The 25945-nt window shown below is 61.5% G+C and overlaps 1 protein-coding gene across 5 annotated transcripts in view; it reads left to right on the plus strand.

Annotated features, from left to right (window-relative positions):
* SEMA4D (semaphorin 4D) overlaps positions 1–25945 on the plus strand; it is a 62981-nt gene that overhangs the window by 30117 nt on the left and 6919 nt on the right. For 4 of the 5 annotated variants that reach the window (XM_077910322.1, XM_077910314.1, XM_077910326.1 and 1 more), the window contains exons 3-16: positions 4235–4583; positions 5972–6117; positions 8636–8698; positions 10124–10222; positions 12624–12717; positions 13230–13343; positions 13969–14120; positions 15027–15202; positions 15292–15448; positions 16396–16618; positions 17337–17452; positions 20597–20769; positions 20849–20892; positions 21658–23787. In XM_077910322.1, coding sequence (XP_077766448.1) covers positions 4235–4583; positions 5972–6117; positions 8636–8698; positions 10124–10222; positions 12624–12717; positions 13230–13343; positions 13969–14120; positions 15027–15202; positions 15292–15448; positions 16396–16618; positions 17337–17452; positions 20597–20769; positions 20849–20892; positions 21658–22565 — 2814 coding nt within the window. In that variant the 3' untranslated portion in view covers positions 22566–23787. Of the gene's footprint in view, positions 1–4234; positions 4584–5971; positions 6118–8635; positions 8699–10123; positions 10223–12623; positions 12718–13229; positions 13344–13968; positions 14121–15026; positions 15203–15291; positions 15449–16395; positions 16619–17336; positions 17453–20596; positions 20770–20848; positions 20893–21657; positions 23788–23960; positions 24168–25945 lie in introns of those variants that run through there. The other variant, XM_077910337.1, reaches the window with a different exon arrangement.

Below are 25945 nucleotides of genomic sequence, written 5' to 3' on the forward strand. Positions count from 1 at the left end.
CAATAGGAGGGCGGGAGGGCATCCGGCCAGGAGTGGCCCTGGAGCCAGTGTCGCTGTGGGCGAGGCCCAGCCGCCAGGGCCAGCACAGGAATATTCTGGAGGACAGGCAGCTTGTGCCGAGGCTGGGGGTGGGGCATGGTGTTGCTGTGGAAGATGGCAACGGGGTTCTCTGCCTCCCCACCCTGTCCCCTCCACAACAAAGTCCCTGCGCCCTCGGCCCCACTCCTCGTCACACGGGGTCTTCTGCTCCCGGCTGTTCTTCCTTCTTGGGAAGAGACGGGCCAAGTAGCTCCCTTGTTTCGCCGGAGCAGATCCTTCAGGAGCTTTCTGAGAAAGGCCGCTGTGGGGTAAGAGCTTTGAGAGCCCTGGTGTGAGACGGGTTCCATGTACCCTCCGTGTTGACAGTTGGGCACTGTGCGGGATTCGGGGCGGGTGGAGGGGAAGCCTCCTCCAGGATGTTCAGGGCGTCCTGCTCCTTCAAGAGGTCATTCTGCAGGGATCTGTCCCCCTGGAAGCTGCCAGGACCCCCCGCCCCACCTTTGTCCCCAAGGGTCTCAGATGTCACCACCATGCGCTGGGAATGGTGGCCTCCTTTCCTTCATCACGCCGCCGGGGGCTCCCGTTCCGTAAACGCGTATCCTCCGGCTCGGGACCTCCTCTTACCATCGTCCTCTCATTCTCCACGTCTCCTCCTCCTGCGGCTCCTGGGCCTCCGCGCCCCGGCCTCCCCCCTCCCCCCGCCCAGTCCTTATCTGCGCCACCTTGGCGAAGCCGCCTCAGTTTTATCTTCTCGTCCTTCCCCTGGACGTTCTGTTCCTGTCGTCAGAATTTTAATTTCTGAGTTCACTTTCATTTCCTGGGGTGGTTTTCCTCCGGCATCCTGGGCTCCGGCCGCGGCTCTGTGTGGTCCACGGAGCCCGCGGACTCCCAGCCAGGGGGCGCCAGCGCTGGTGGGGGGCACAGACGGTATCACGCTGCGCGACACAGGCTTCGATGCGCCATGCGCGGCGTTGACAGTAAAGACCTGGCTGCTTTTGCTGTGTGTTTTCCCACCGGCTGTGCTGCTACTGTCACCGATGCGCCCCAGCGGCCACCCACCTCCTGCACGTGTGGGGCGGAGGGTGGGCCCTGTGCCCCCATGCATCTTGTGTTGTCTCTATGTTCAGCGACTTCGTGTCAGGAGCTTGAAGGCACCTCTGACACCCCCCAAAAATGTGCATATGGCACAAAGCAGGGCACGTCCCCCACCCCGCTGTGGTTCTTGGAGGCCTGGTGGCTGGGGCTGAGCCCACACAGTGCCCGTGACACTCACCTGTTTGGGTTCCGGTTCCGCAGTGCGGTCACATTCCCACGGGCTATGGTGCTCTCCCCATTTTTGTCCTGATGGTTTATGCCCTTGAGCGTCACAGGATTGGGCTTTAGGACAGTGGGGCTGAACCTCAGTGTGGGCTCCAGGTGGTGCATGGCTTCTGCCATCAGCTGTCTGGGTCCTCACCTGACTGCCCCGAGTGACCTGTGTCGGGGACCCAGCCGGGAGTTCAGCGCTGCCCCTGGGCCCTTGTAAACCGGACTCTGGGCTCTGTGTTGGTATTTGGGGGTGGCGGGGATGACACATGCCAGTGGGCCTCGAATCTGCAGCCAGAGGTGCCCTGGGCAGTGGGCACGCTCACACAAAACCTCACACGTGCACCTCTTGTGATTGGGAGGCACCTCTCTGAGCTGGGGTGGTTTTTTTTAGTAAACTCTATTCTGAACAGTTTTAGATTCATGAGGAAACAGAGCATAAAGCACAGGGTTCCCATGTACCCCATCCCCACGATGAAAACCTTACTCTGCCGGCTGCTGCTGGTTAGTAAGTGTACTCTGGGGAGGTATCCGTTTGGAATTCTATCCAACTGCTGGTAATAAAAACCTGGAAAACGGTAACTTGAAGAGACTACTGGCTTATTAGCAGGTCTGGAGGCAGGCAGAGGGAAGGTGTGAGGTCCCCAGTGGATTTCCACTTGGCTGTTCTTAGAAGGAGACCCTGGTCTTCATGTTTGCGAGGTGGCGCCCGGAGCTCCAGCCGTCCAGTTCAAGTTCCAGGCACCAAATGGAGGAAAGACTGAAGGCAAGACTGCCAACGCTAACCGAGTCAGCTTTCCTGGGATTTGCACCTGATACCTTCCGTTCCCAGTTCTTCAGCCTCTGCTGCCTCCGGGGAAGCTGGGAGTTGTAGTGAGCTGGGCGCACTGTTGTCCCCAGGGAAACTGAGACCCTGTCAGTAAGCAAGAAGGGACGTGGATGCTGGGACAGGCAGTAGGCATGGAACAGAGGGAAGGGGAGGCGGCTGTGGGGGATCAGGTGCGGGTGGGCATGGTGGGGACGGCCTGGGGGTGGAGGTCCACATTGCCCACACAGGCCGCTCTTCCTGGGACCTCAGTGTCCCCCGGTTCCCCAACTGTCGGGGCTCGCTGGGTGCTGGGGGCTGCCTCACGCAGGGTCACAGGGGACCCACACAGGGAGGAGCCTCGCCCCCAGCTGGGGGCAGGACGGGAGGGAGCCCAGCGCCCTCGGGGCTGCTGTCGCGCTGCCACATGGACTCAAGTAGCCGGGACAGAGACCCCGCGGCTCAGTAGTCCCTGAGAAGGGTGCCTGTCTGGCCGTCGGGGGGCAGGTGGGTGTCTGCACAGGACATGCCACCCCAGGAGCGGGAGCCAGCAGGCGCCCCGGCTGCAGGGCTAGACGCGGCCTTGGGGAGAGGACGGGCGCCGGGAGGACGGGACCTGATCCAGCAGGCAGGCGAGCCGCTGAGGCCCCATCATGCCCTCCCCACAGGGCCCCACGAGCCCCTTCCTTTGGAGGGGGGGCGGGCCATCCTGGTGCTCTGTGTACATACGAGAGGCAAACGTGCGCTATAGCACCGTGTGGTCCATGTGGTGCCGGGGGCCAGCCATATGGGGTGCTAGGTTTAGGGCTCGGGCAAGGATTCCAGGGGCCGGACAGCGTGGCCTCCTGGGCCAGATGAGGCAGCCCAGGAGGGTTTCCTGGAGGTGGTGGCCAAAATGTCTCCTAAAACCTTCTCGGGAGGTTTGGTTGGGCCAGAGGTGCTAAGGCACAGCAGGAGCTGGTGTATGGTAGGTTTGGGGGCCCTGTGGGGGGGCTAAGCAGCAGGGAACTGTTGCGGGGACTGGATGTCCACAGACATCCCTGAGGGCCAGTGAAGTTCAGGAGGCTGGTGGTGATGCTTGGAGTGAGAGGAAGGCTCCAGAGGGGGCCCAGGGCTTGGCTGGACTGAGGGACCCACAGGCGGGATGAAAGGAAGACAAGGGGGTGAGCAGGGCCTGCCCTGGGCTGAGAGGACAGACTGTTCCACCGGCTCCCAGAAGCAGGAACCTGGGCTGGGGGGCTGCGAGTGGACACCGTGCCGGGCCCCCTAGGGGAGGGCGGGGAAGCACAGGGTCCTGCTGTGACATACCTGCACCCCCCTGCTGGATAGGCAAGGGTCCCATCTCTGCTCCCACAGCTGTTTGGGAGAAGCCCACAGGAATCCTGGTCACAGTCCCGCTGGGGTCCTGGTGGGGACCCAGGTCAGGGACAGCCCCGCCTCAGCGACCTGCAGTGAGGCTGAGCTGCCCCTCACCACAGGCAGATGGGGCTGCGGGAGCAGGGCCGTGGGGGTGGCCGTGTCTGCTGCGGGAGGTCAGCCAGCCTGCATGGCGAGGTCACCTGTGTGTGTGCGTGTATGCATGTACTTGGTGTGTGTGCATGTGTATATATGTGTACGTGTGCGTGTCTGCCTGCATGTGCATGTGTACGTGCATATGTGTGCACATGCATGTGTGTGCATGTGTTCGTGTGTGCGTGTGCACGCATGCATACGTGCCCCAGCTTAGCCTCTACCTGCTGCTCCTGCTCTTGGGCCCTGGCTGACCTGCCGACGAGGTCTATGGAGCTGGGAAGCCAGGGTTGGGGAGATCCTGTCCCCTGGTTCAGGCATTTGCATCACGTTGCAAGCTGACCATGAGCATCCATGCTGGGGGGACGCTGAGCAGCCAGGGGGGTGGTTGTCCAGGTCCGGCCCCCATCTGTCCTGGAGCTCTGCCCCTGGGTGACTGGGACACAGTGTTGCCCTGGGGCGGCGTCCCCACCACCCTGCCCCGGCACAGAGCAAGCCAGGGGCCCAGGGAGATCTAGCCAGCAGGTGCTCCTCTATGCATCCTGACCTGTGACCTTCCTTCTCACTTGCTTCCAGAATTTCTTCGTGAGGCCGCAGAGAAGCGCACCATTGAAGAACCGGGTGGCCCTCGACATCTGCGGTGGGGACCTCACCCAGTGCCTGGGAGATGCAGGTCCTCAGCATTCACACCATCCACCCGCTCCAGGCCGTGCTGCGGGTCGTGGCCCCCCGGCTCTGAGCAGCATTGGCCGTCACTCCCACCACGGGCTCCCTGCCCACGAGCCTTCACTACCGGAGCCCCCCCCGTGGCGCCTGCGCGTGAGAATGTGCGCCCCCATCGGTGGGCTGCTTGCCGCCCTGGCCATGGCATTTGGGATGACGGTGGCATTCGCACCGGTCCCCAGGATCACCTGGGAGCACAGAGGTGAGGGCTGGCCCTTCCCTGGAGACTTGCGGGCAGCGGGGGCTGTGCTGGGTCTGGGGGGAGGGGGTGCTGTGCACCTGCAGCAGGGGAAGAGCCTTGGCCCCGGGGTGTACATGCCCAGCTGGTGCAGGGGCCCCAGGAAGGATGCTTCCCCCTTGTGCACCCGAAGGAGTGTGCACGCGGCCCAGGCCCAAACCTCAGTGAACGCCACTCCAAGGGCCTTGAGTGACGGGTGGCCGAGCGTCCAGCCAGCTGCTCTCATCTGCTCCATCTCCCTCTCAGGAGCCGCGTCCTGAGACCCCAGGTCCCTCGGGCTCAGTGCAGCAAGGGCTCGCAGGGCCCAGCCGTGTTGTGCGGAGCCCCAGGCCATGTGCCCAGGAGCCTGCGTCCGCACGTCTGTGTCCAGCCCTGGAAGATCAGGAGAGCAGGACGGCAGGCCAAGGAAACCCGGGTTCAGACCCCTCCACCGGGGCCGGGCCACAGCGAGCGCACTTACGTAACTGCCCATTGCCCGTGCCTCATGTTCCTGCATATCGGCACCATGACCTCGTAAGAGAGGACGCATCCCTCGTTTCTCTGTTTTATAAGTTGGTGGTACTTGTCCCTGAAAAATACTCAGGTTAAGGGACATATTTGCCAAAATATTTTTTTTAAGGTTTTGAGCTAAATCATTTTTTTTCACTGAATAAGGAAAGCTTAGTTCTATTTTTTATACAGTTCATCTGTGTTATGATCAAACACACATACCAGAGTATGCAAGCACAGCAGTCAGCAGCCTGAGGCGCGCAGGCAGCCGGTGGTCTCCTGGGAGGTCACGAGGTCATGCTCCTCAGAGGTCACATTCCTGGGAGGCCACAAGCCTAGAGGTCATGCTCCTCAGAAGTCACACTCCTGGGAAGTCACGAGTTTAGAGGCCATACTCCTGGGAGGTCATGGGCCTAGAGGTCATGTGCTTAGGAGGCCATACTCCTGGGAGGTCCCACTCCAGGGAGGTCACAATCCTGAAAGGTCCTTCTCCTGGGAGGTCACGTGCTTGGAGGCCACACTGCTGGAAGGTCATGCTCCTTGTAGGTCACACTCCTGGGAGGTCATGTGCTTGGAGGTCATGCTTCTGGGAGGCCACACCCCTGGGAGGCCACATGGAGTGCAGGGTTTGGAATCAGCTGGGCTGGAAGGAGTAGGAAGGGATGTTGGGCCACAGCACTGGTTAACCACAGTGGCTTGGGCCTTGCTGGGTCCTCTGCTCTTCGTGGCCATCTTAGGCCAGGGGCTGGCCTCGTGGCAGTGGGTCCACGCCAGGCCCTGGCGACCTGACGGTGTGCTGAAGCCAGGCAGGGTGCTCAGTGCATCCCAGTTCAGAAGGGCCTCACCTTCTCCCTTATCCCCAGAGGTGCAGCTGGAGAAGTTTCATGAGCCCGGCATCTTCAACTACTCGGTGTTGCTGCTAAGTGAGGACAAGAGCACCCTGTACGTGGGTGCCCGGGAGGCCGTGTTTGCCCTGAGCGCACTCAACGTCTCCAAGAAGCAGCATGAGGTATGGCACGGGCTCCGCTCTACTGCCGTGTGGGCCACAGACCTTCTGGGGTTTTCTCCTTGAGCCTGCACTTCGGCCCCTCCTGGCATGTGAGGCCCCTCACTGGCCATGAGGCTGCTCACCCCGTGGCCGGCCCACAGTATTCTGCACGCCTGTGAGCAGCCTCCCGCCCGCCTGTGAGCAGCCCGTCCCGGGGTGCACCGGGGCAGCCTCCGTCGTCCCAGGCCAGCCACTCACCCAGGGGCCACCCTCCTTTCCTCGTGGGGTTGTGAACTCTTCGTCATGGACAATCTCAAGCCCATGTGGGAGTAGAAGTGATGTCAATGAGGCCTGTCCCCCCTCAGCTCCTATAGGCCGGAGTCACCTTCCTGCACCCATGTCCTCGTGCTCTGGTCCCTCTGGAGGCTTCAAATCCAACCCCAGACCCATGCTTCATCCATAAGGGGTTCCCTGGGTGTCTCCTTCCTAAAGAAAATGATTCTTTTTTGTCAAAATAAGCAAAATACCACAATCACAGCCCAAATATGTTATCAAAATAGTTGTTCAGATTCCAGAAACCATCATAAATGACGTCTGAATGTGGTTGAGATCAGGCTGTTCTTGGGGTCAGCCGCTCTGCCCATCAGGTGTCCCCAGCCCTCGCTGGGAAAGCCACCTCCTGCGTTCTGGGCAGGCCCATCCACCGAGGCAGGGCCCCCCACCCCACCTCTGGTGCAGAGATGCAGGTGCATCATGGACCGCGTCCAGGGACTGCCCGGCCCAGCCTCTCCTTCCCTGTCCAGGAGCAGGAAGTTGTCACCAAAGGGGACGTTCACGTGCCCAGGAGCCATTCCTTTAGACAAGGCTGGATCAGCACCTGAAATCCAGGCCTCTGTTTGCCTATTTTTCACGCCCTATGCCCTCCATCTCTCCCAAGGGAGGTAGCGGCATTTTGGTTATTTGGATTTTCGGAGCAACCTTGGAGTCGTGAATTTGAGCACATCAGCAGAGCCTTGCTCCGTGGTGGCCCGAGCGGGACCTGCTGCTCAGACTGTCCCTGGCTGATGGCAGCCTCTCCATAACCATAGGTCCTAGGCTCAAGTCGGTGGCTGGGGTTGGCTTCTTGCTCTCTGGAACTGAGCAGGGCCGAGCTGGTCTTATGCGTTCTCCGCCCCAGACGTCTGTGCTTTGTTCTGCCGTCAGCTCCCGAGTCTGGTATCATCGGGTTTATTTCTGCCTGACTGACAACCGATAACCCAGATGCTGGCCGTCGGCCTCTGAAAAGAACAGGGCGGGCAGCCTGGGTGGCTCAGCCTGCCTTCGGCTCAGGGTGTGATCCTGGAGTCTTGGGATCGAGTCCCACAATGGGCTCCTTGCAGGGAGCCTGCTTCTCCCTCTGCCTGTGTCTCTGCCTCTCTCTCTGTGTCTCTCATGAATAAATAAAATCTTCAAAAAAAATAATTTAAAAAAAGAACGGGCTATGCCGACCTCTGCGTGTGTGGTTGGAGCCCACATGGCTCTTTTTGTGCATCCTGCGTCCCCTCGGGGTGAGGGAGTGGTCCCCTCAGAGACCAGGGGAGCCCATCAGTGTTCATGTTCCCATGTCCTTATGCATTTTATGTGGATGGAGATGAAATCATTTTTATTTTACTTTCCGAGGCAAGTGGCCATTTGCCTTGGTATGTCATTCTGATGAGGACTTGGGTTTCTCTGGAAATGGACCGCATGGTTGTCAAGGGGTGTGCTGCTCCCCCTGTGGGAAGCCAGTCCGTGGAGGACACTTAGTGTAGGGCGGCATCCACGGGGATTTGCCTCCGTGTGCTCCCTGACCCCTGAGCCCCCGATAGCTGGCTTTGATTCTCTGAGCGTTGGTCATGGGGTCATCACACGGGGAGATGGGGCATCCTGGAGGTGAGGCAGGAGTTGGGGAGCCCTTTGTGGGGTGGCCTATGGCCTCTTGTCCTGTGCGGGGCAGGGGGCAGAGGCTCCGCCGCCGGTTGGCCTTGATCATGCAAGCACAGGCCATGGGAACACGCGTGGTGGGGGGGAGCAGGTGCTCCCTCGCTGCCAAGGCTGCGGGCACAGAAACCTGAAGGGAGCCCAGCGGTCACGGGAAACACAGGACTTTATTTTTCCTTTTACTGCCCTCGAGTCGGTCTGAATGGATGAAGGAGCCAACTTTGCCATTTGAAAATGCCTGTGGTTTAGCTTGTTGATAAATAGTCTAAGACTTCAGTGTTAGCATGTGAGCGTTGGCTGCTGCTTTGTGGCGAGTGATGGGAATCTGGGGGGAATGATGGAAATCTGGGGGGCCAGGCGTGCCAGCTTCGGGGGAATGGTCCTGGTGGAAACTTCTTAAAGTCCCGGTTGCTCGGGCATCCGCTGGCTGAGCCTGGCTTTGCAATCTCATGTCTGCTCTCAGGGGCAATGTCTGTGCCCCACATGCCCCCGGGTGCTTTGGGAGCCATGGGTTTTGACGCCAGCGTCCCCTTTTGAATGGGGGAGATGCACTGAAACGGACTCTCGTTTCTCCCAACAGGCGTATTGGAAGGTCTCGGAAGATAAAAAAGCAAAATGTGCAGAAAAGGGCAAATCAAGACAGGTAATTTCCGGTCTCAGAAGCCCCCCAGTGACGTGACCACAACATCACAGATCTGCAGGTCCCCTCCTGCACCCCAACGATTGGGGGGCATCTCTCAAGTCAGGAGCCCCCACATGGTGGGTGCCTGACACACTTTTGTAAAGGTGAACATAGGCACGTTTATTTAGATGGCCCCAAACCTGATAGAGAAAATCCTTTCTGGTGCCCGTGGGATGAACATGTGTGGTGCAGCGTCCAGCCCCCAGCACCCCACCAGCTTTGGGGGGTGGCTGTAGGGTTTCTGCATCTGGTGCAGCAACCGTGCCTTGAGAAACGCTCTTCCTCCAGGAGGTACTGGGCCGGTCCGTGTGCTGGCTGTGTGGGCAGTGCTGCCCCCCACCCCCTGTGCCCCCCATCACTCCCTGGGCCCCCTGCCCCGACCTGGTGCCAGGCCTGTGTCCGAGTCCCCAAATGGAAGAGCCCCGTCTTCCTTGCTAGTTGGGCAGGACACCAGAGTTCAGGTAGATTAAAGTGGTTGGCTAATTTCAAAAGGATTCAAAATAAAAAAAAAAATGCTCCTGCTGAACTTTTTCTTTAGCAAGATGTTGCACACGTTCACCGAAGTCCCTAGATCTGAAGTTGCTTTAGGAAATGGGGAAAATGCAGGCTTCATGTGGTAATAACTAGTGTTGGAGGGAGTTGTCTGAAAGCTAAATTAGGCCGAGTGCTCGCCCTGCCCGACGTGGAGGCTGCTCGGAGATGAGAGTCCCTCCCGGGTCACGTGGGGAGGGTGAGCTACTGCCAACCCATTAAAGACAATTGTGGTGGGAGGAAAAACCTTTCCTGGGCAGAGATAATTTCAGACAATAGTCCGTATAACACATATAATCCCAGTACATACATTTCAGCCTAAAATAGCGTGTTCTCTGATGGCATCTGGTTTTCTCCTGCAGGGACAGCCTCGGGCCCCTCCCTCGCCTGGCCTGTCCCTGGAGACCAGAGAAGTGCTGTTTCCAGTCCTGTGAACTGGGCAGGCCCGGGATGGGGGGGTCCCCGGGGACAGGGAGGGCAGGCGGGATACCTTGCTCCGGCCCCTCTGCAGCTCTGGCCACGCGAGGCCGGTCCCGGGTGTTGAAGAGAGTCAGTGCATCTGTCCGGCAGCGGGTGTCCAGGGGGGTCTGAGGCCAGCGCATCTTCGCCGAGTGTGAATTGGTGGTGGAGGTGAAATGTCACGGCCCCTGACGGCTGCCCCCGGGACGCTGCCGGCACACAAGCACCCAGTCCAGCTGCAGAGTTAGGCTTGTCCAGGGGCGCTGGGTCTGTGCCCTGACCCTGCTGCCCAGGCAGGGCCGAGCGAGCTTGTGAAGGTGCGGGGGCAGCCGAGGTGCCCAGTGCGTGAGGGCGGCGTCCAGTGGAGGCTGATGCTCGTTTCTTTCCCTTTTGCAGACAGAATGTCTCAACTACATCCGCGTGCTGCAGCCGCTCAGTGCCAGCGCCCTGTACGTGTGCGGGACCAACGCGTTCCAGCCAGCCTGCGACCACCTGGTAAGGCTGCGGCACCCACTCCTGGGGCAGTGCTCTTAGCAGAGGGGGCCTGAGGCAACCTGGGGGGCCGGCAGCGAGGGCTCCACGGGGCCAGTGGCCGGGCTCCTGGAAGGCCAGTGTCCTGCCTGTGAACCGCTATCACCGAGGGGAGGGCAGGGCAGGGCTCACGGGGCCAGCGGCACAGAGCTGGCCATGGGCAGAGCTTCTGGGATGCATGCTGTTGGCACACAGAAGTACCAACGTGCCGTGGACCAGCCTGTGTCCTCCTGGCCACGTGTGCTTCGTGGGGGGGCTGCTGCGGCTGAGGGGCCTGGTCAGATGGAAAAGCCAGGACTCGGATCCTGATCGCGTGCTGCTGGTTCACCTGGGCTGCAGGCCAAGTGTCCATGCGCACAAATCCACACGTGGGAGCCCTAATGCACCCCCTGCGTGTTGGTTTGGAGTTGGGGCCCATGAGCCTCCAGAGCCGTCTCTGTACCACGTTGGGGGGATGGGGCGCCTGCTGGCCAGGAAGAAGGCAGCGTCCTCTTCACCCAGCACATCCCAGCCGGTCCCCTGTACCCCACTGGCCACCTCCAGAGCTGGAGGGAACGGGTGTGTGTGCTAGGGGCTGCCCTGTGTGCTGCTTAATGGCAGCCCAGGCTCACAGGGACTGCATGGCTGCTGCTCGGCTCCGGGGGCATCGCCCTGTGGCATCGGCTGTGGACGCGGGGACCGCTGATGTAGCTGGAGGCATGCACCCCCTCCAAGGGGCTACGGCATGGCATGGGTGTGTGAGTGCCTCCCTCCCTGACCCACGTCCATCCTCCTGGCTCCCATTTGCCTTGTGTAGTGTGAAGGTCTTTGTGGGGGGGACCCACACTTTCCTCTGCAGGCCCTCGCCAACAGGGAGCCAGAAGGATATTGGGTGGCAGCGTCTTGCCACAAGAAGCCTGTTTTGCTCAGGCACCTGCTGAGCCATTTACAACGACCACAGAGAACGAGCAGCATTTATGTTTTACAAAGGTTTTATTTATTTATCCATGAGAGACAGAGAGGCAGAGACATCCAGGCAGAGGGAGAAGCAGGCTCCCTGCAGGGAGCCTGATGTGGGACTCCTTCCCAGGACCCCGGGATCGTGCCCTGAGCCAAAGGCAGACACTCAACCACTGAGTCACCCAGGGATCCCCCAGAAGAGCATTTTAAACACCTGAGGATCAACAGGCCCCTCTTCTAGTGACCGTCCCTGATTGAGTGAGTCTCAGCCAGGCAAGAAGTGCACTGCCATGGAGAGCTTTGTTTGCTGGAACCCTAAAGTAATGATAACTTAAAGAAGATTCTCCAACCTTGAGTCTGAGCTACACGACAGTGCAAAGTGGGGGCAGACACAGGACTTGACTGGGGAACCATGTTCGTGCACAGACCCACAGGGCGGCTGCCACGACCCAGCCGTCTCAGCTTGCAGACGCTGGGGGTGTGAGGGCCGGCACTGAGAGCTAGACCTCCGCTTTCTGAGGGAGGGAAATGTGTGCCAGGTCTTATTAGAAATGTCTGTGCACCCAGGTATCTGCTGGCTGAGCTTTAGTCGGTCAGGAGTTTCCAACACCAGGTGTAGATGCCGGTCCCGTGGGCCTGTCTGCTGTTAGGTGAGGGAGTCAGGTGTCACATGTAATCTCTCCCCATATTTTTAATGACAATGTTCAGGCCACCAGAAGGCCGATGGCGCAGGCATCTGGGCACCTGGATCACACAGGTGGCACAGGTGTGGGCGAGCTGCCTCATGCCCCGCAGCCCCCGAATGCCCAGAGCAGTGGCGCTGGCCTATGTGACCAAGCCTGTGGGTGCCTGCGAAGACGCACAGTCATTACCAATAACCTCTCTTCTCTGGGCCGCCCCCTGTTCACACGTCCCCCAGACTGCCCCTCGTGCTGCGATCCATTCACACCCCAGCTCGTGCTCCCTGGCCTGACATGGGAGGTGGGCCCACAGCTTTCCTGTTTTTTATGCACAGGGTTTGAGCTCCCTGGTCAGGCCAGGAGGGATGCCCGACCTGAGACCATCACCCCTACTGTGTGTGAGAGCCAAATCGGGCGGGAGTCCCCAGGTGCCTGTGTCTCAGGGGGCCTGGGCCCTGCCGCCTCCAATGCTACCGCGTTGGCACTGAAATCCTGTATGTGGCCTCCAGTCGCTCACGGGGGGCCTCCCACCCCGGGCTGCCCTTAGCTGCCTAGTGACCGTGGAGCCGTCGGCGCTGTATAACTAAAATGAGGCTCCTGGAACCTGTGGGGCCCTCGAGGCACCAGCGTCCAGATGCTCCTCCCTCTCTCCCCCCAGCGAATCTGGGAAGCGGTTCAGCACATGGGCGCCGGGAGCCAAGAGGTTCAAACTCTTCCTGATGCTCTGTCTCCTGGTTTTGTTGCAGAACTTAACGTCCTTTCAGTTTCTGGGGCGAACAGAAGACGGAAAGGGCAGGTGCCCCTTCGACCCCGCACAGAGCTACACTTCTGTCATGGTTGGTGAGTCCCACCCCCAGGCCAGCACGCAGCCCGTGGGGCTCCCTCCCTCGGCCTTCACATTCCCTGTGCCCCCAGAAGGCCCACGGGCCTCCCTGTGAACCCCCCACACAAGCCTTTGAACTCATTGTGCAACAGGCCCACCGGCCACCACTGGGGCCACACGTCAGACTTGTGGGACGAGGTTATCGTGCGTCTGTACAAATTACGTGGCCTCCTGTTCACACTGTCATGCCTCCACAGAGGGCAGCATGTGGAGCCCTGTGTGCCCACCATCATGTCCTGGGTGCAGGTCCCCTGGTGTTCACGGCCCAGCCCTCAAGAAGCACCCTTCATGAGGTGCACACAGCCACCCATCCCCATGGGGAAATGCAGCAGAGCCTCCAGAAGTAGTTGCGTGTGCCCAGGAGCAGGCCCACGGCCTCTCCCCATCCCCAGAGGGGCTTGTGTCTGGCTGTGACCGGAGCTGTGACGGGTGCTGACCCCCTCTCCTCTTCCCTCCGGGGCCGCTCAAGACGGGGAGCTGTATTCTGGGACGTCCTACAACTTTCTGGGAAGTGAGCCCATCATCTCCCGAAACTCGTCCCATAGCCCTCTGAGGACGGAGTACGCCATCCCGTGGCTCAACGGTAAGAGGCAGGAGCCCCGCCGCCGTGTTCCTCCATCTGCAGCGCTGAGCCTCCCCAAAGGCCCTGGGCGCCCCCGACCTCGTGGCAGCCCCCCTGCGGGTGCATCCAGAGCTCCACACCCAGTGTCCCAGGCTGGGTCTTTCCCCGCTCAGCTGGTGCTGCTTGGAGGCCACCCTCCCCACTACTTCCCTGAAAATGGACGTGGTCACCGTCCTTCGTGATATGAGAGCTTCACAGTCCCCGGTGACTCGGGCGGGGAGGCCATCTACCTCCAGATGATGCGGTTGCAGCAGATCCCGCAGCTGTTCACACGGGGCTCTCCCTGTGGGCTTGGCAGCTGCCTGTAACCCCGGGGTGCTCCTCGCTGCAGAGTGGGCTAGGGCAGGGGCTGTGTCATCGTTGGGTCTCCGGGGATGGGGGTCTGGCTCCCCGGGGACCCCAGGCTGCCCGCCACAGGGGGAAGCCCAGCCTGGGGTCACAGGCAGTATCTCCGGCACCTCTGCGGGCCAGGGAGGGCAGTGGGTGGCATCCCCACCCCTGTGACACACGCACCCTCTTGCATTGCTGCCGGTGGCACCGGGGCCCTGGGCATGTGGAGGGACAGCCATGTGTCTGCCGCTTGCAGAGCCAAGCTTCGTCTTTGCTGACGTGATCCGAGAACACCCAGATGGCGTGGACAGCGGGGATGACCGGGTCTACTTCTTCTTCACCGAGGTGTCTGTGGAGTATGAGTTTGTGTTCAAGCTGATGATCCCACGAGTGGCCAGGGTGTGCAAGGTGAGCACACTCCCTGAGGTCCCCTTGGTGCCGACCCATGGCGCACGTGTGTCCAGGGGACTTGTGGGTTCCGGGCTTCCTCTAAAATGTCGACACCCCTCTGCTTCACCCTCCCACACCATGATGATCAGCCTGCCCGGGCAGCCTGGGGGTGTCCCTGTGAACCCCAGAAGCACAGGCACCCCCGTGCGTGAGCGGCCGCCCAGTCTCAGCAAGCCTGCTTCTGACTCCCCTCCCCCAGGCCTCCCAAGTTACAGAAACTTAGTGGCTAGCCACCGTGTGAGCTAAATTCTGCTGGAATTGGGATTTCGGCATCCCAACATACAGGTGGCGGAGAGTGTGTGGGTTTCTGTGTCCAAAATGAGTAAGAATGCTTCGATTCCAGTCTCCTGCATCCAGATTCTCGTGTTTCAGGCTCTCCTGGGTGGGTCCCATCAGGCGTGTTTGTCATTGTCCCTTGGGGGCTGCTCACGAGAACATGTGTATGGGGGACCTGGCCAGAGCCTGCTGACATGACTGCATCCTCTGCGATGAGGACTGTCTTTTGGGGGAGTCCCCACGTGTTGGCCTGAGGCAGACGGGGCCTTGTCCATGGCCCGGGCTCTGCAGCTGCTCATGGGGTCCAGTAGCATGTGGCTGGTGAGGCATCTGCGTGATGCCGTGTGTGTGTGCGTGGCCCACCGGTCCCTCCAGCCGCGGCCAGGCAACGTCACCGAGAGGCTTGTCTGACCCGAGATCCCAGCTGGCGAGGAAGGGGCACAGTGGCCACATGGCGGTTCCGCGGCCTTCCTCAGCCGAGGCCTCAGGTGGTTCGAATGGCGCCACTGGGGGCCACTGACCACACTCGCTGGGCACCCGCTCACAGGGGCCTGCCCTTCCCCCACCACACGTGTCTTCCGGTTTCAGGGGGACCAGGGTGGCCTGCGGACCCTGCAGAAGAAGTGGACGTCTTTCCTCAAGGCCAGGCTGATCTGTTCCCGGCCAGACAACAACCTCGTCTTCAACGTGCTGCAGGACATCTTTGTCCTCAGGTCCCCAGACCTCAAGGAGCCCGTGTTCTACGGGGTCTTCACCCCACAGCTGTGAGTGCATGGGCAGCGGGGTGGGCAGGGGGGCAGCTTCTCTGCACTCCCACCAGCCAGGCCCATCACGCCGTCCCCCTCCTCCGCAGGAACAACGTGGGGCTGTCGGCTGTGTGTGCCTACAACCTGTCCACGGCCGAGGCGGTCTTCTCCGGCGGGAAGTACATGCAGAGCGCCACGGTGGAGCAGTCCCACACCAAGTGGGTGCGCTACAACGGGGCCGTCCCCACGCCGCGGCCCGGGGCGGTGAGTGGGGCTGGGCTGCGGGAGGCCGGGGGCAGGTTGGTGGCAGCTGCCGTGCGTCCCCGGGCCAGGCCAGGGTGGGGGTGGCCCTGGAGGGGAAGAGGCATCCACGGGGACTAGGAAGGTCAGCGAGCACACTCCTCCCCCCGTGCTGTCCTCAGTGGTGTGCAGGGCACGGGGTTGCAGGCTGAACGAGAAGGTCGCCCTGGCTGGCACAGGTCACTTAGTGGCATTAACGTCGTATGATAAAAAGAGTTCTGTGTCATTTTCTGCTCCCTGCACAGAAATACACAATTTCTTGGTTACGAGCTGTACCTCCTGCCCATTAACACGAGTCACATTTTTTTTTTCCCCTAAAAGTATGAATTCTGTGTAGAAGTCCGTGTGGTCACAAGGCCCGTTTGGCTGCATCCGCTCAGCTTGTGGTTGGCGTGCAGGGCCGGGGCCTGGGCTCTCCCCCAGGACAGGGTCTCCTCCGGGGGGCACACGTCTGCCCACAATGGTCAGGTCCCTCAGTGCGCAAGTCACGAAGTAAGACCCGTCCACTCACACGCATGAGAAGCTAGAGTCCCTCACACGCTTGACCTTCACGCGCTTTGGAATGGGACTGTTTTTAGCAATTTTAGCCATGTTCTTGAGCTATCAAGCGATAAGTACTTAGATTCAATTTCAAAAGCTTGATACGCTTTTCTCGCTTATAAGTAGGTACAAACAGCTTCGTAGAGCGTGGATCTCGGGAATTCTGTCTCATGGATACAAATGTAGTTGCCTCCCCCTCAGGCCGCAAAGGAAAAGGCACCTGCAGGGAACAGGCGCCTGTTTGTGCCCTTGTGCAAGAAACCCACTGTGTAGTGGGTTTTGTGCCTCCTGAGGGCCTGCGTGGGGGGCGTGTGCAGAGCGTGTGCGGGCAGCCGTGCACGGGGTGTTGACAGGCAGCTCCCTCCCTGCAGTGCATCAACCGTGAAGCGCGGGCCGCCAACTTCTCCAGCTCCCTCACTCTGCCGGACAAGACCTTACAGTTCATCAAAGACCACCCTCTCATGGACGGCTCCGTGACCCCGATAGACAACAGGCCCAGGCTGATCAAGAGAGACGTGAACTACACGCAGATCGTGGTGGACAGGACACGGGCCCTGGACGGCACCGTCTATGACGTCATGTTTGTCAGCACAGGTGGGTTCTGACCCCTGGTGAGGACACCGGCACCGCTGGCTCTTCCTTGGGGAGCCAGCGCCTGCCCCCCAGGCCCCAGCTGCGTGCGTGGAAGCGTTCCCAAGTGGCCGCCCCAGCTGGCTGGCCTCAGGGCTGTGAGCACATCCAACCACCGGGGCGCTGGGTGAAAAGGCAGGTCCTGGGTCCCATCTGGGGAGTTGGGTCCCGTAGGTCGGGGCTAGCACTGAGGGAGTCTGGGTGGTCCGTGCGGGCCTCCCCGCTGGTTTGGGACCTGACCCTGAACAAGGGGTGGTGGCCAGGCTCCAAGGCCGCTGGTAGGGCACCATGGTTGGCCCTGGGAGCTTTCCAGCGGCTCTAATCATCACGGGAGAGGGCCCTGCCTTCACCTTCCCCGGGGCACCCACGGGCGGCATCCCAGAGGGCCACCTGTCCTTAATGGTGGCAGCACGTCACTGCATCGACGTCCACTGGAGCCAACTGTGGCCTGTTAGCGTATCATTGAGGGAACAGTAGAAACGCTCTGTGCCACTTGGTCCCCATTCCCCAGCGAGTGGTTTTCTCCTTTCCCACCTCCAAAGCGAGACGACCATCAGTCTCTAAGTGTCCTGTCGGGGGAGGGAGTTGATGGAAAGAACGGACCGCGGGCTGCCGTGGCCGACAGTACCAGCACGTCCTGTCCTCGCGGGTGTGGCCCTGACCCAGAGCTTTGCCCCTGCAGACCGGGGTGCCCTGCACAAAGCCGTCAGCTTCGAGCACGAGGCCCACATCATCGAGGAGACGCAGCTCTTCCCGGACTTTGAGCCGATCCAGACGCTGCTGCTGAATTCCCAGCAGGTAGAGTGGCCGGCGGGGGGCGGGCAGGCGGGGGGCACTCGTGTCCCTGGTCGCTGGGTGAACGCGGAGGCCAGTCGTCTGTCTGGTCCAGAGGAGCCGATCTCCAGCCTCTTACAGGAGGTCCTGGGAGGCCCAGGGTGTCGGATGGGGAGATGGAACTGTCAGCTCAGGAGGGCTGTGCCTCACGGAGTTGCCAGGGCACCCTGGGAGGTGAGGGGCACCGGCTCACAGAAACACCCCTGCGCCCTGAGCTGGGTAGGGTCGGCGCCTCGTCGGCAGGTGAGGGGTCCTTGCAACATACGTGTCGGGACAGAGGAGCCTGCTTTGAGCAGCAGTGATGATGCTGTGCGACCCCCGCCTCTCTGACGAGGCATCAACTGCATCGGGTTGGGGTCAGGGTCGAGGTCAGGATCGGGGTCGGGGTCGGGGTTCTGCTAAGCCCTCCCGTAAAAGCCAGGACTGAGTGCTCGAGGCTCCAGGGGCTACACGAGCGGCCCTGGGGCATCCACCAGCCTTTGCACCTGCCTGCACTCCGGCAGAGCTTTGTTTATGGAAACAGCTCAGGAGCTCGTTAACACCCAGATGTCGTGGAATGTTATTCTGACTTTTTCCTCAGCCGTTTCACAATGTGAAATCTATTATTAGTTGGCGGGTAGTGTAGAAACGGGGCGGACTTGCTGCGCAGGCCGAGCCCTGCCGTCTCCACACGTGGCTGGGCCGCGGCTCCCGCTCACAGCTGGGGCGGGCCACGCGGATCCCAGCAGGCCAGGCCCAGGTCGGGGGACCACGTGAGCCTCCTCTGTAGCTGGGGGCATCCGACCCTGGGGGTGGCCCAGCCCCGCCATGTGACTGGCTGCAGGCCTCGCTCCTCCCTGTGGGGTCCCCACGCTGGGAGTCCCCCCCGGGGCCAGAGCAGACACCGGAAGCCTGGCCGCGGGTCCGTGCCCCTTGCTGCGCACCTGGCCTCTCTGCCTGGACCCGCAAAGCCTCGTTCCGGGGCACCGGGCTCAGCTGTCCCCAGTGTGTGGCATTGTTCACATGCTGAGCCTGCCTTGTGTGACCCTGATGCTCCCGAGCCTCTGTCTCCGGGGGTGGACGGAGCTTCACACCTGAGGTGGTCCCATGGCCCCTCCATGCTTCCGCGCCGCCAGGGGAGGGGACGGTGAGCAGCGGCAAGAGGCACGGGCAGCCAGGTGGGGGGAGAAGGCAGCTGACTTCCCAGGGGCACGTGTGCAGACGTCACGCACGGGTCCCCTGCATTGTGAGCAGATGGACTTGGATCTGATGTCCAAGGGGACCCGCGAGGGGCCAGGCAGGACAGGGCCACGGCACGCACCCACTCAACAAACCTCACAAACATCAGGCATTACCTGCTCAGGTTTTTTCTTTGCCTTTTTAAACACTTTCCATTTTGAAATATTGTCAGATCCACAGAGGGTGGGGGATGATGTGCAGGGGCTCTGGCCACCCCCCGCACGGAGGAGCCCCACTGGCACAGTGCCCACTGGCCCACAAACGTCTGCTCCAGTTCCGGGGCCTCACATGGCCTGGGACATCCCCATCTATCATCATTTCGGCGGCATGCTCAGCTTTGCGGAGGACCACACACCCCGGGTTTCCTCGTGATTGGATGGGGTTGAGGGTTTGGGGACGTGACGTGAGCGAGGACAGTGCTGGCCAGCGGGGCCGGGCAGGGGTGAGGCCCCAGTGCCCATGGGCAGACATACTGTGAAGCCGTGGACCTGCACTCCACCCTATGGTGACGGATGCTTGCTCGTGGGGGAGACCTCAAGGCTGCTGGGTGTCAGTCCCTCCTGCCCACGGGCTTCTGCACCTGCCAATGGTCTCAGCCACCCCCCGCCACTGTTTGCCTGTTTCCTTCTCTCAGAATCTGTTACTCCGTGGCTCTGGGTCATGGAAGCCCAGCCCTGGGTACGGGGGTGCAGGGACATGAGCGCTCCATCCCCCCATGCCCACAGCCACACACTCAGGTCTGGTGTCAGCTGGGGCTTCCGGGCAGTCTGTGCCCTCCGGGGTCCCTCAAGGTTGCCTGCTCGGCCTTCCCAGGAACCCTCTCCTCTGCAAGCCACGTGACCCCGAGAGGGGTCTGGGGTGGCATCCTCAGTCCTTTCAGCAACCATGTGGCCTCCTCTGCCTGGGCCCCACCAACAGGGATGGGCTAGCCCCCAGGCCTGGCTCTCTCTGCCCCTTCTGACCAGAGGACAGTCTGCTGTGGAGGGGACTTCTTGGCTATACTCACACAGGGTGCGTCACAGGCCAGGAGCGCCAGCTGGACGCTGCTGTTAATTCCCTGTCTCCCCCCGGGGAAGGCTGCAACTCGTTTGGGTCTGAAACACTGACTTCTGCTGGGTTCTGTTAACCCTGAGGTTAACCAGAAGATCTGTGTGGGGTCGGGGGAGACGGGCTCACCGGCGGAGGAGACCGTGGACACACATGCAGAATTGCAGCCCTGCAGCATGGCTGTGCCAGGAGGGGTCCCCGCTGTGTCCAGGGGAGCAATTAGCCACCTGGGGGGCCTGGCTCTCTGAGGGGCCAGCCGTCAGCCTCCCTGTCTGCGTGCTCCTCCCTCGCAAACCTGGCTGGTCCCTTAATCCTCGTGCTGGAGTTCTGCATGTCCCCCACCACTCGCTGGCGCCTCCTTTCCTGGCCCCGCTGGATTCGGACACTACTGGGCTGTCCGTGCACAGCTGCTCAAGCCAGGCAGGCCTGGGATTGGGCTCCGAGTTGTGCCCTTTGGCCTCTGTCCTGTCGCGGGGCCAGGAGTGTCCCACTGGAGGAGCCCCATCCACACAGAGGAGCTGACCCCCAGCCCTAGTGGGGCAGAGACACGTCCACACTGGCACCCAGACGGGAGGGCTGGGGGGTTCTGGGGGGGCCTGTGACCAAGGCCCCGAGTGCCGAGTTAGCGAGGACTCTGCTGAAGAGCACGCGGCCTCTGCGGGCTTGAGGTGCTGCTGTTGGGATTGGCCTTGGAGTAGCCCGGCTGAGCTCCGGTTCTGGAAGCTCCTGGATGAGGGATCGCGGGAACGTGTTTGCCACAGCCGGCGAGGTGGAGAAGCACCTGCCACCAAGCGCATGAATGCCACCCCTCATGCGCCTGTCCCCTCTGTCTCCCCCGTGCAGGGCAAGAGATTTGTGTACGCGGGTTCCAGCTCGGGTGTGGTGCAGGCCCCCGTGGCCTTCTGCGGGAAGCACGGGAGCTGCGAGGACTGCGTGCTGGCCCGCGACCCCTACTGCGCCTGGAGCCGTGCCGCCGAGGCCTGCGTGGACCTGCACCGGACAGACAGCCCCAGCAGGTACCGGGGGCGCGCGTGCCGGCCGCCCGCCCTGCCCGCGGGGAAGGCGCGTGAGTGACCGTGCCCGCTTGCCTTGCAGGACTTTGGTTCAGCAGATGAGCGGTGACACGTCCGTCTGCCCCAGTAAGTGGCCCCTCCTCGCTGTGCTGCTCGGGGGCGGCCGGGTCTCGTGATCGTGTCGTGGTGCTGTGCTGTTGTGGCATCTCGTACATTCTTTTTTCCTTTCTCTACTTGGAACAGAGGGCACGTATCCATGAGGATACAGAGGCCGACCCCGCCAGCCCCTCTGGTTGCAGCCACGTAGTGCGTTCACTGGAAGGTGCTCGGCGTCCAACCTGTGACATCCAGTCTTGAGACGCTCCTCTCTCCCGCTTAGCTTGGGGCTGCTGACACAACCCTGAGGGTCCCGGGAGGGGCAGCGGGAGGCGTCCTCGTCCCCTCGGCGATGCCCCTGCCGGCCGGGGGGTCAGGCACATCCCTTGGTCTCCTGGAAGGCAGCCGTGCCCTGGGCTGTCACGCTCCTGATGTGGACTCGACAGTGGGGCAGCCTCAGGAGGATGCTGGGCCACTGAGAGTCCACGGGCCCCGGAGCCGTTGGCAGGAGCGCGGCGTGTGACTCCGCGTGTCGCCGCACGGCCTCGCAGGGCACCAGATGGGATCTCTGTGCCCGGTTGCTCCCGAGTTCCTCATCCCCTGGGGCTGCCATCTGGGGCTCATCTCTGCTCTTCTGTCACGCATGTCTTTATCTCCTTAGTTGTTCTGGAAGATTCTGTGTTGCTCTAGTGGGTGAAACTCTTGTGTTCTCTTGTGCGTGTTGACCTATCTTTGAAAGAAGGGAAGTAGCGGGCCGGGTTGTTGACACTGTGCACGTTTATTTTGGTGTTCCAGATGAAACTAAAAGTTTCCGGGAGCATTTTTTCAAGCACGGCGGCACAGCAGAACTGAAATGCTCCCAAAAGTCGAACCTGGCCCGGGTGGTGTGGACGTTCCGGGACCGCGTACTCAAGGCCCAGACCCCCAAGTATGGCCTGGTGGGCAGGAGAGACTTGCTCATCTTTGACCTGTCAGAGGGAGACAGCGGGGTGTACCAGTGCCTGTCGGAGGAGAGAGTCAGGAACAGGACGGTCCTGCAGCTGCTGGCCAAGCACGTTCTGGAAGTCAGGGTGGTTCCTAGGACCCCGGCTGCCTCCACCCCACCAGCCGCCCGGACGGAAGGCGACAGGACCTTCCTCAGAGTGTCGACGGAGCCCACCCCGGGCCCCCCGCCCCAGACCCCGGCCATGCGGGGCCCCACGCCCAGCCCTGCACCCACTGGCGGCACCTGCAAACCAAAGACCATCATCAACACGGTCCCTGAAGTCCACTCGGAGAAGACCATGTATCTCAAGTCCAGTGACAACCGCCTGCTCATGTTCCTCTTCCTCTTCTTCTTCGTGCTCTGCCTCGGCCTCTTTTCCTACAACTGCTACAAGGGCTACCTGCCCGGCCACTGCCTGAAGCTCCGCTCCGCCATGCTGCTGGGGAAGAAGCAGCCCGCGTCCGACTTCTCCGACTTTGAGCAGAGCGTGAAGGAGACGCTGGTGGAGCAGGGCAGCTTCTCGCAGCAGAACGGGGGGCAGCCCCGGCCGGCCCTGGACACCGGCTACGAGACGGAGCAGGACACCATGGCCAGCCGGGTGCCCACCGACAGGGAAGACTCGCAGAGGCTCGACGACCTGCCGGTCCGGGACAGGCCGTTTGACGTCAAGTGTGAGCTCAAGTATGCCGACTCGGACGCGGACGTGGACGCGGAGTGAGGCGCCCGCGCGTACAGGCCTCCACACACCGTCGGTGCTCGTCCGGCCCTGGGGCCACGTAGGGAGCCCGTGTCCATACACCTGTCTTCTGTGTCTTTTCTCTTGGGTCGAGCTTGTGATTTGGTTTCTCTTTGTCCTTTCGGAAAATGGTGAGCATTGTGCCCCGGCCTCCCAGGTGGGCCGCCGTCGGGGACCGGCTGTGGACACTCATGCCTGGAGCGCCCCCTCCTCCAAGCAGCCACTGAACGATCATTTCATTCCAGATTGGAAATGACGTGTTTGTTTATCAGATTGGTAACTTAGCGCCTGTTGTCCAGATTGGCACGTACCTTTTCTTCCCACAGGATTATTTTTGTAGGGTTTTACTTCTGTTGTGTTAGGTCGTTTATTTCTTAAATCAAGAAAGCGGATGTTTAAATATTGAGAAGATGTAGTACATCTTCCAGGTTCTGTTGTGAGGATAGGATACAGCTTACGTTGCTTACGATTCTCAGGGATAAACTTACTTTGGCTAAATGCATTCCTTCTGCTTTTAGAAACGTAGACAGAACCATCTCTTAAGCACATTTTTTTTTTTTTATTCCTTGAAGGAAACCTCATTTTCAGAGAGATTTTCTTTCTATAATTTTCCCCCCGTTGTTTTAACTATTTCGAAGAAGAGAGGACAGCGGGAGGCTGGCCCAGAGCTGATGGGGGTGCAGGTCTTGCAAACGGAGGCCCATGGCCACTGCTCAAAACCTCCCGTGCAGACGGACAGACATCCACCAGGGCGTCTTCAGACATCCACATGGCTCCTATGACCATTGGCCTCTGTCCACAGCCACTGCCCGCGGGACGTCCCACCTGGCTGAAGAGGGCTGTCCACACATGCAAGCAAGCTGGACAGGCCGTGTCCCAACAGTCCTTGGAGCCATGGGGCGGAGCCGCGTGGCCCAGTGCTGTCTCTCAAGGTGCGAACAGGCGAGATGGTTCAGCCTCGGTGACGTCAAGCCCGCCTGCTGCTTCCCACACGCCTGCAAGAGGCGGCTGTCTTTCCGTGGCAAAGAGCAATAAGCTGGACTTGTGTGTGCCCGCGTGGACGGTGTCATCTGCAGCATGCTAGGACTCGACCATTTTGGTGTAAACATTTGTGTTTTATAAGATTTACTTTGTTTTTATTTTTCTACTTTGAATTGTATACATTGGAAAAGTAACCTAATAAATGAGAAGCTTCTATCCTTCACGCGGGCGTGACTTGCCGAGTCTGGCGGCCAACACCCCCCCGCCCCCCCAGCGGGCGCTGACCTGCGCTGCCGGCCCTCCCTTCTCTGTGCTTTGCTTCCCTGCTCCGGGTGCAGTGGGATCCTCACGACCCCGCCTCAGTGGCCTCTCTCTTTTCTGTCCTCTGTCTCGCAGCCTCACCTCTGCCCTTCCCCCCTCCGGGGTCCTCCTCCCTGTCCTGTCGGGGCCCCGGCTCAGCTTCCTCTCCCCGAAGCCCCTGGCCGGCCTCGGCCTCGGGGCCTGACAGCAGCCTGCCGGTTGCCCTCCTGCCACCCTTCCTCAGCGACCAGGCACAGCACGTGCACGCCCTGGGGACCTTCCACCTCTTCTGCCAGGCCACAGGTGAGCGGGGCGCCTGTCAGGGCGGGGGGGGGGGGGGTGGGCATCGGTCTATCCACAGGGGGCCGCGCTCACCGCCATGGGCTGCACAGGCCACAGGTCCCATCGGGAACTCGGCTCTGCCTCCAGAGCCCCGAGGCCTTGCTCAGCTGGTCGCAGTACGTGGGACTGACTGACTGCCGACCCCTCGGGGCTCTGTCCGTGGGGGGCTCCGTCCTTGTGGGGCTCTGGAGCCGCCAGAAGGGGCGTCGTTCTCATGCATCGAGCCGAGCGGCCCCGGGGCCTGGAGGTGCCTGCCCTGTGCTGGGAGAGGCCAAGACGGCCTCCTGCGGGGCCATGTCTTTGTGGCCTCCCGTGGTCCCCATGGTTTTCCATGGCCTCCGTGGTCTCCCTGGTCCCCGTGGTCTCCTGTGGCCGAGCGGCTGCCTGGAAGCTCCGTCCTCTGTGCCCCAAGGAGAGGGATAGAGCTGATGAGGAAGCAGCGTGCAGGTGGTTTCTTCTTGAGACTTTAAACTGTGAGGAGTGCTCCGGGTACGAGCCGGCTCCGGGAGCCTTTGCACGTCCCGTGTGGCCGTGGACTGGCCGCATGTCTCGTGGCCGCACGGGAAGCTGCCTGTGAGCAGGACGCTATGGAGACAGACCCATGGGGGCAGGTCTGTGCGGCCCCCGGCTCGCCTGCTCCACACCTGGACTTAGCCCGTACCGGGCCCCCCGTGTGGCTCCGGGCCTGGGCGAGTCCTCTTGGGGCCTCCCCGGACAGAGTGGTGTCCCCGTTGCTGGGAGAGCGGGTGGTCAGTCACACAACCTGGCGAGGAACCCAAGGCCCCTTGCCGCAGGCGGCCATGAGACCAGGGGACACTTCTAAACGTGGCTTCTCTGGGAGGCGCTGTTAGCCAGTGTGTGCACTGTGATGGGGGGCAGGGGGACCCCGAGACCGGTGTCAGCCAGAGTGGGAAGCATACCAGGTTTCAACGGGGACCCAGTGCAGGTGTTCACTGCAGGGCTGCTGGCGGCCGGGGAGAAGGGGTGCGGGTCCCATCTGACGACAGCGGGAAGAGCCACACCCCCTCCCCTGCCGGGCTGCTGCCAAGAACCAGCAGCCAGAGGGACATTCCCCAGACTTCCCCAGACTTCCCGCCTCCTTAGTGGGACCTGACAGGAAGCTGGGGACCAAGGATGGGGAGGGGGCGGGTGGCCTCGCAGCCCGGGGTGGGAGAAGTGGGCAGCACGGAGGGGCAGCTGATAGAGCCGAGGGCCCACGGCACACTCCTTGCTCCTTGAGCGGTGGCCCATCTGGAACCTTCCATTGCACCACGGGGCCCCACGTGAGGCTATGAGGCAGCCTAAGAAGAACAGGCCCTTCCCAGGGAGCCCGTGCATCCTATTCCACCCGAGAGGGAAGGCCGTGCGTCCTTGTCAGCTCGAGGTACCCGAGGGCCCAGGGCTTGCCCAGCGCAGCTCGGCACAGGCCACACGGAGCACAGCGGGCCCTCCTGTGGGCGGCTGGGTGTGGGGGCCGGGCCCCGAGGGAGGGCGGCTCCGTCGGGCAGCAGCAAGCTAGGGCAGGGGCCGCATCCCAGGGCGCCCACCCCACCCTCCAGAGCAGTCGCTGGAGGTGTCAGCCGCCGAAGCCAGGAGGCGTAGCCCTGGCCTCAGGGCCTGCCCCCAGCTCAGCCTCTCCCCCGAGCCCGTCCAGGAGCCAGAGCTGGTCGCATGCGCAGGTGGGCGTCCTTGTACGAGGGGTTTCAAATGACGGTGCCTCTGGCCACCCCTTCCCGGCA

This window comes from Canis aureus, chromosome 1, assembly GCF_053574225.1.
Source record: "Canis aureus isolate CA01 chromosome 1, VMU_Caureus_v.1.0, whole genome shotgun sequence".
Classification (NCBI taxonomy): domain Eukaryota; kingdom Metazoa; phylum Chordata; class Mammalia; order Carnivora; family Canidae; genus Canis; species Canis aureus.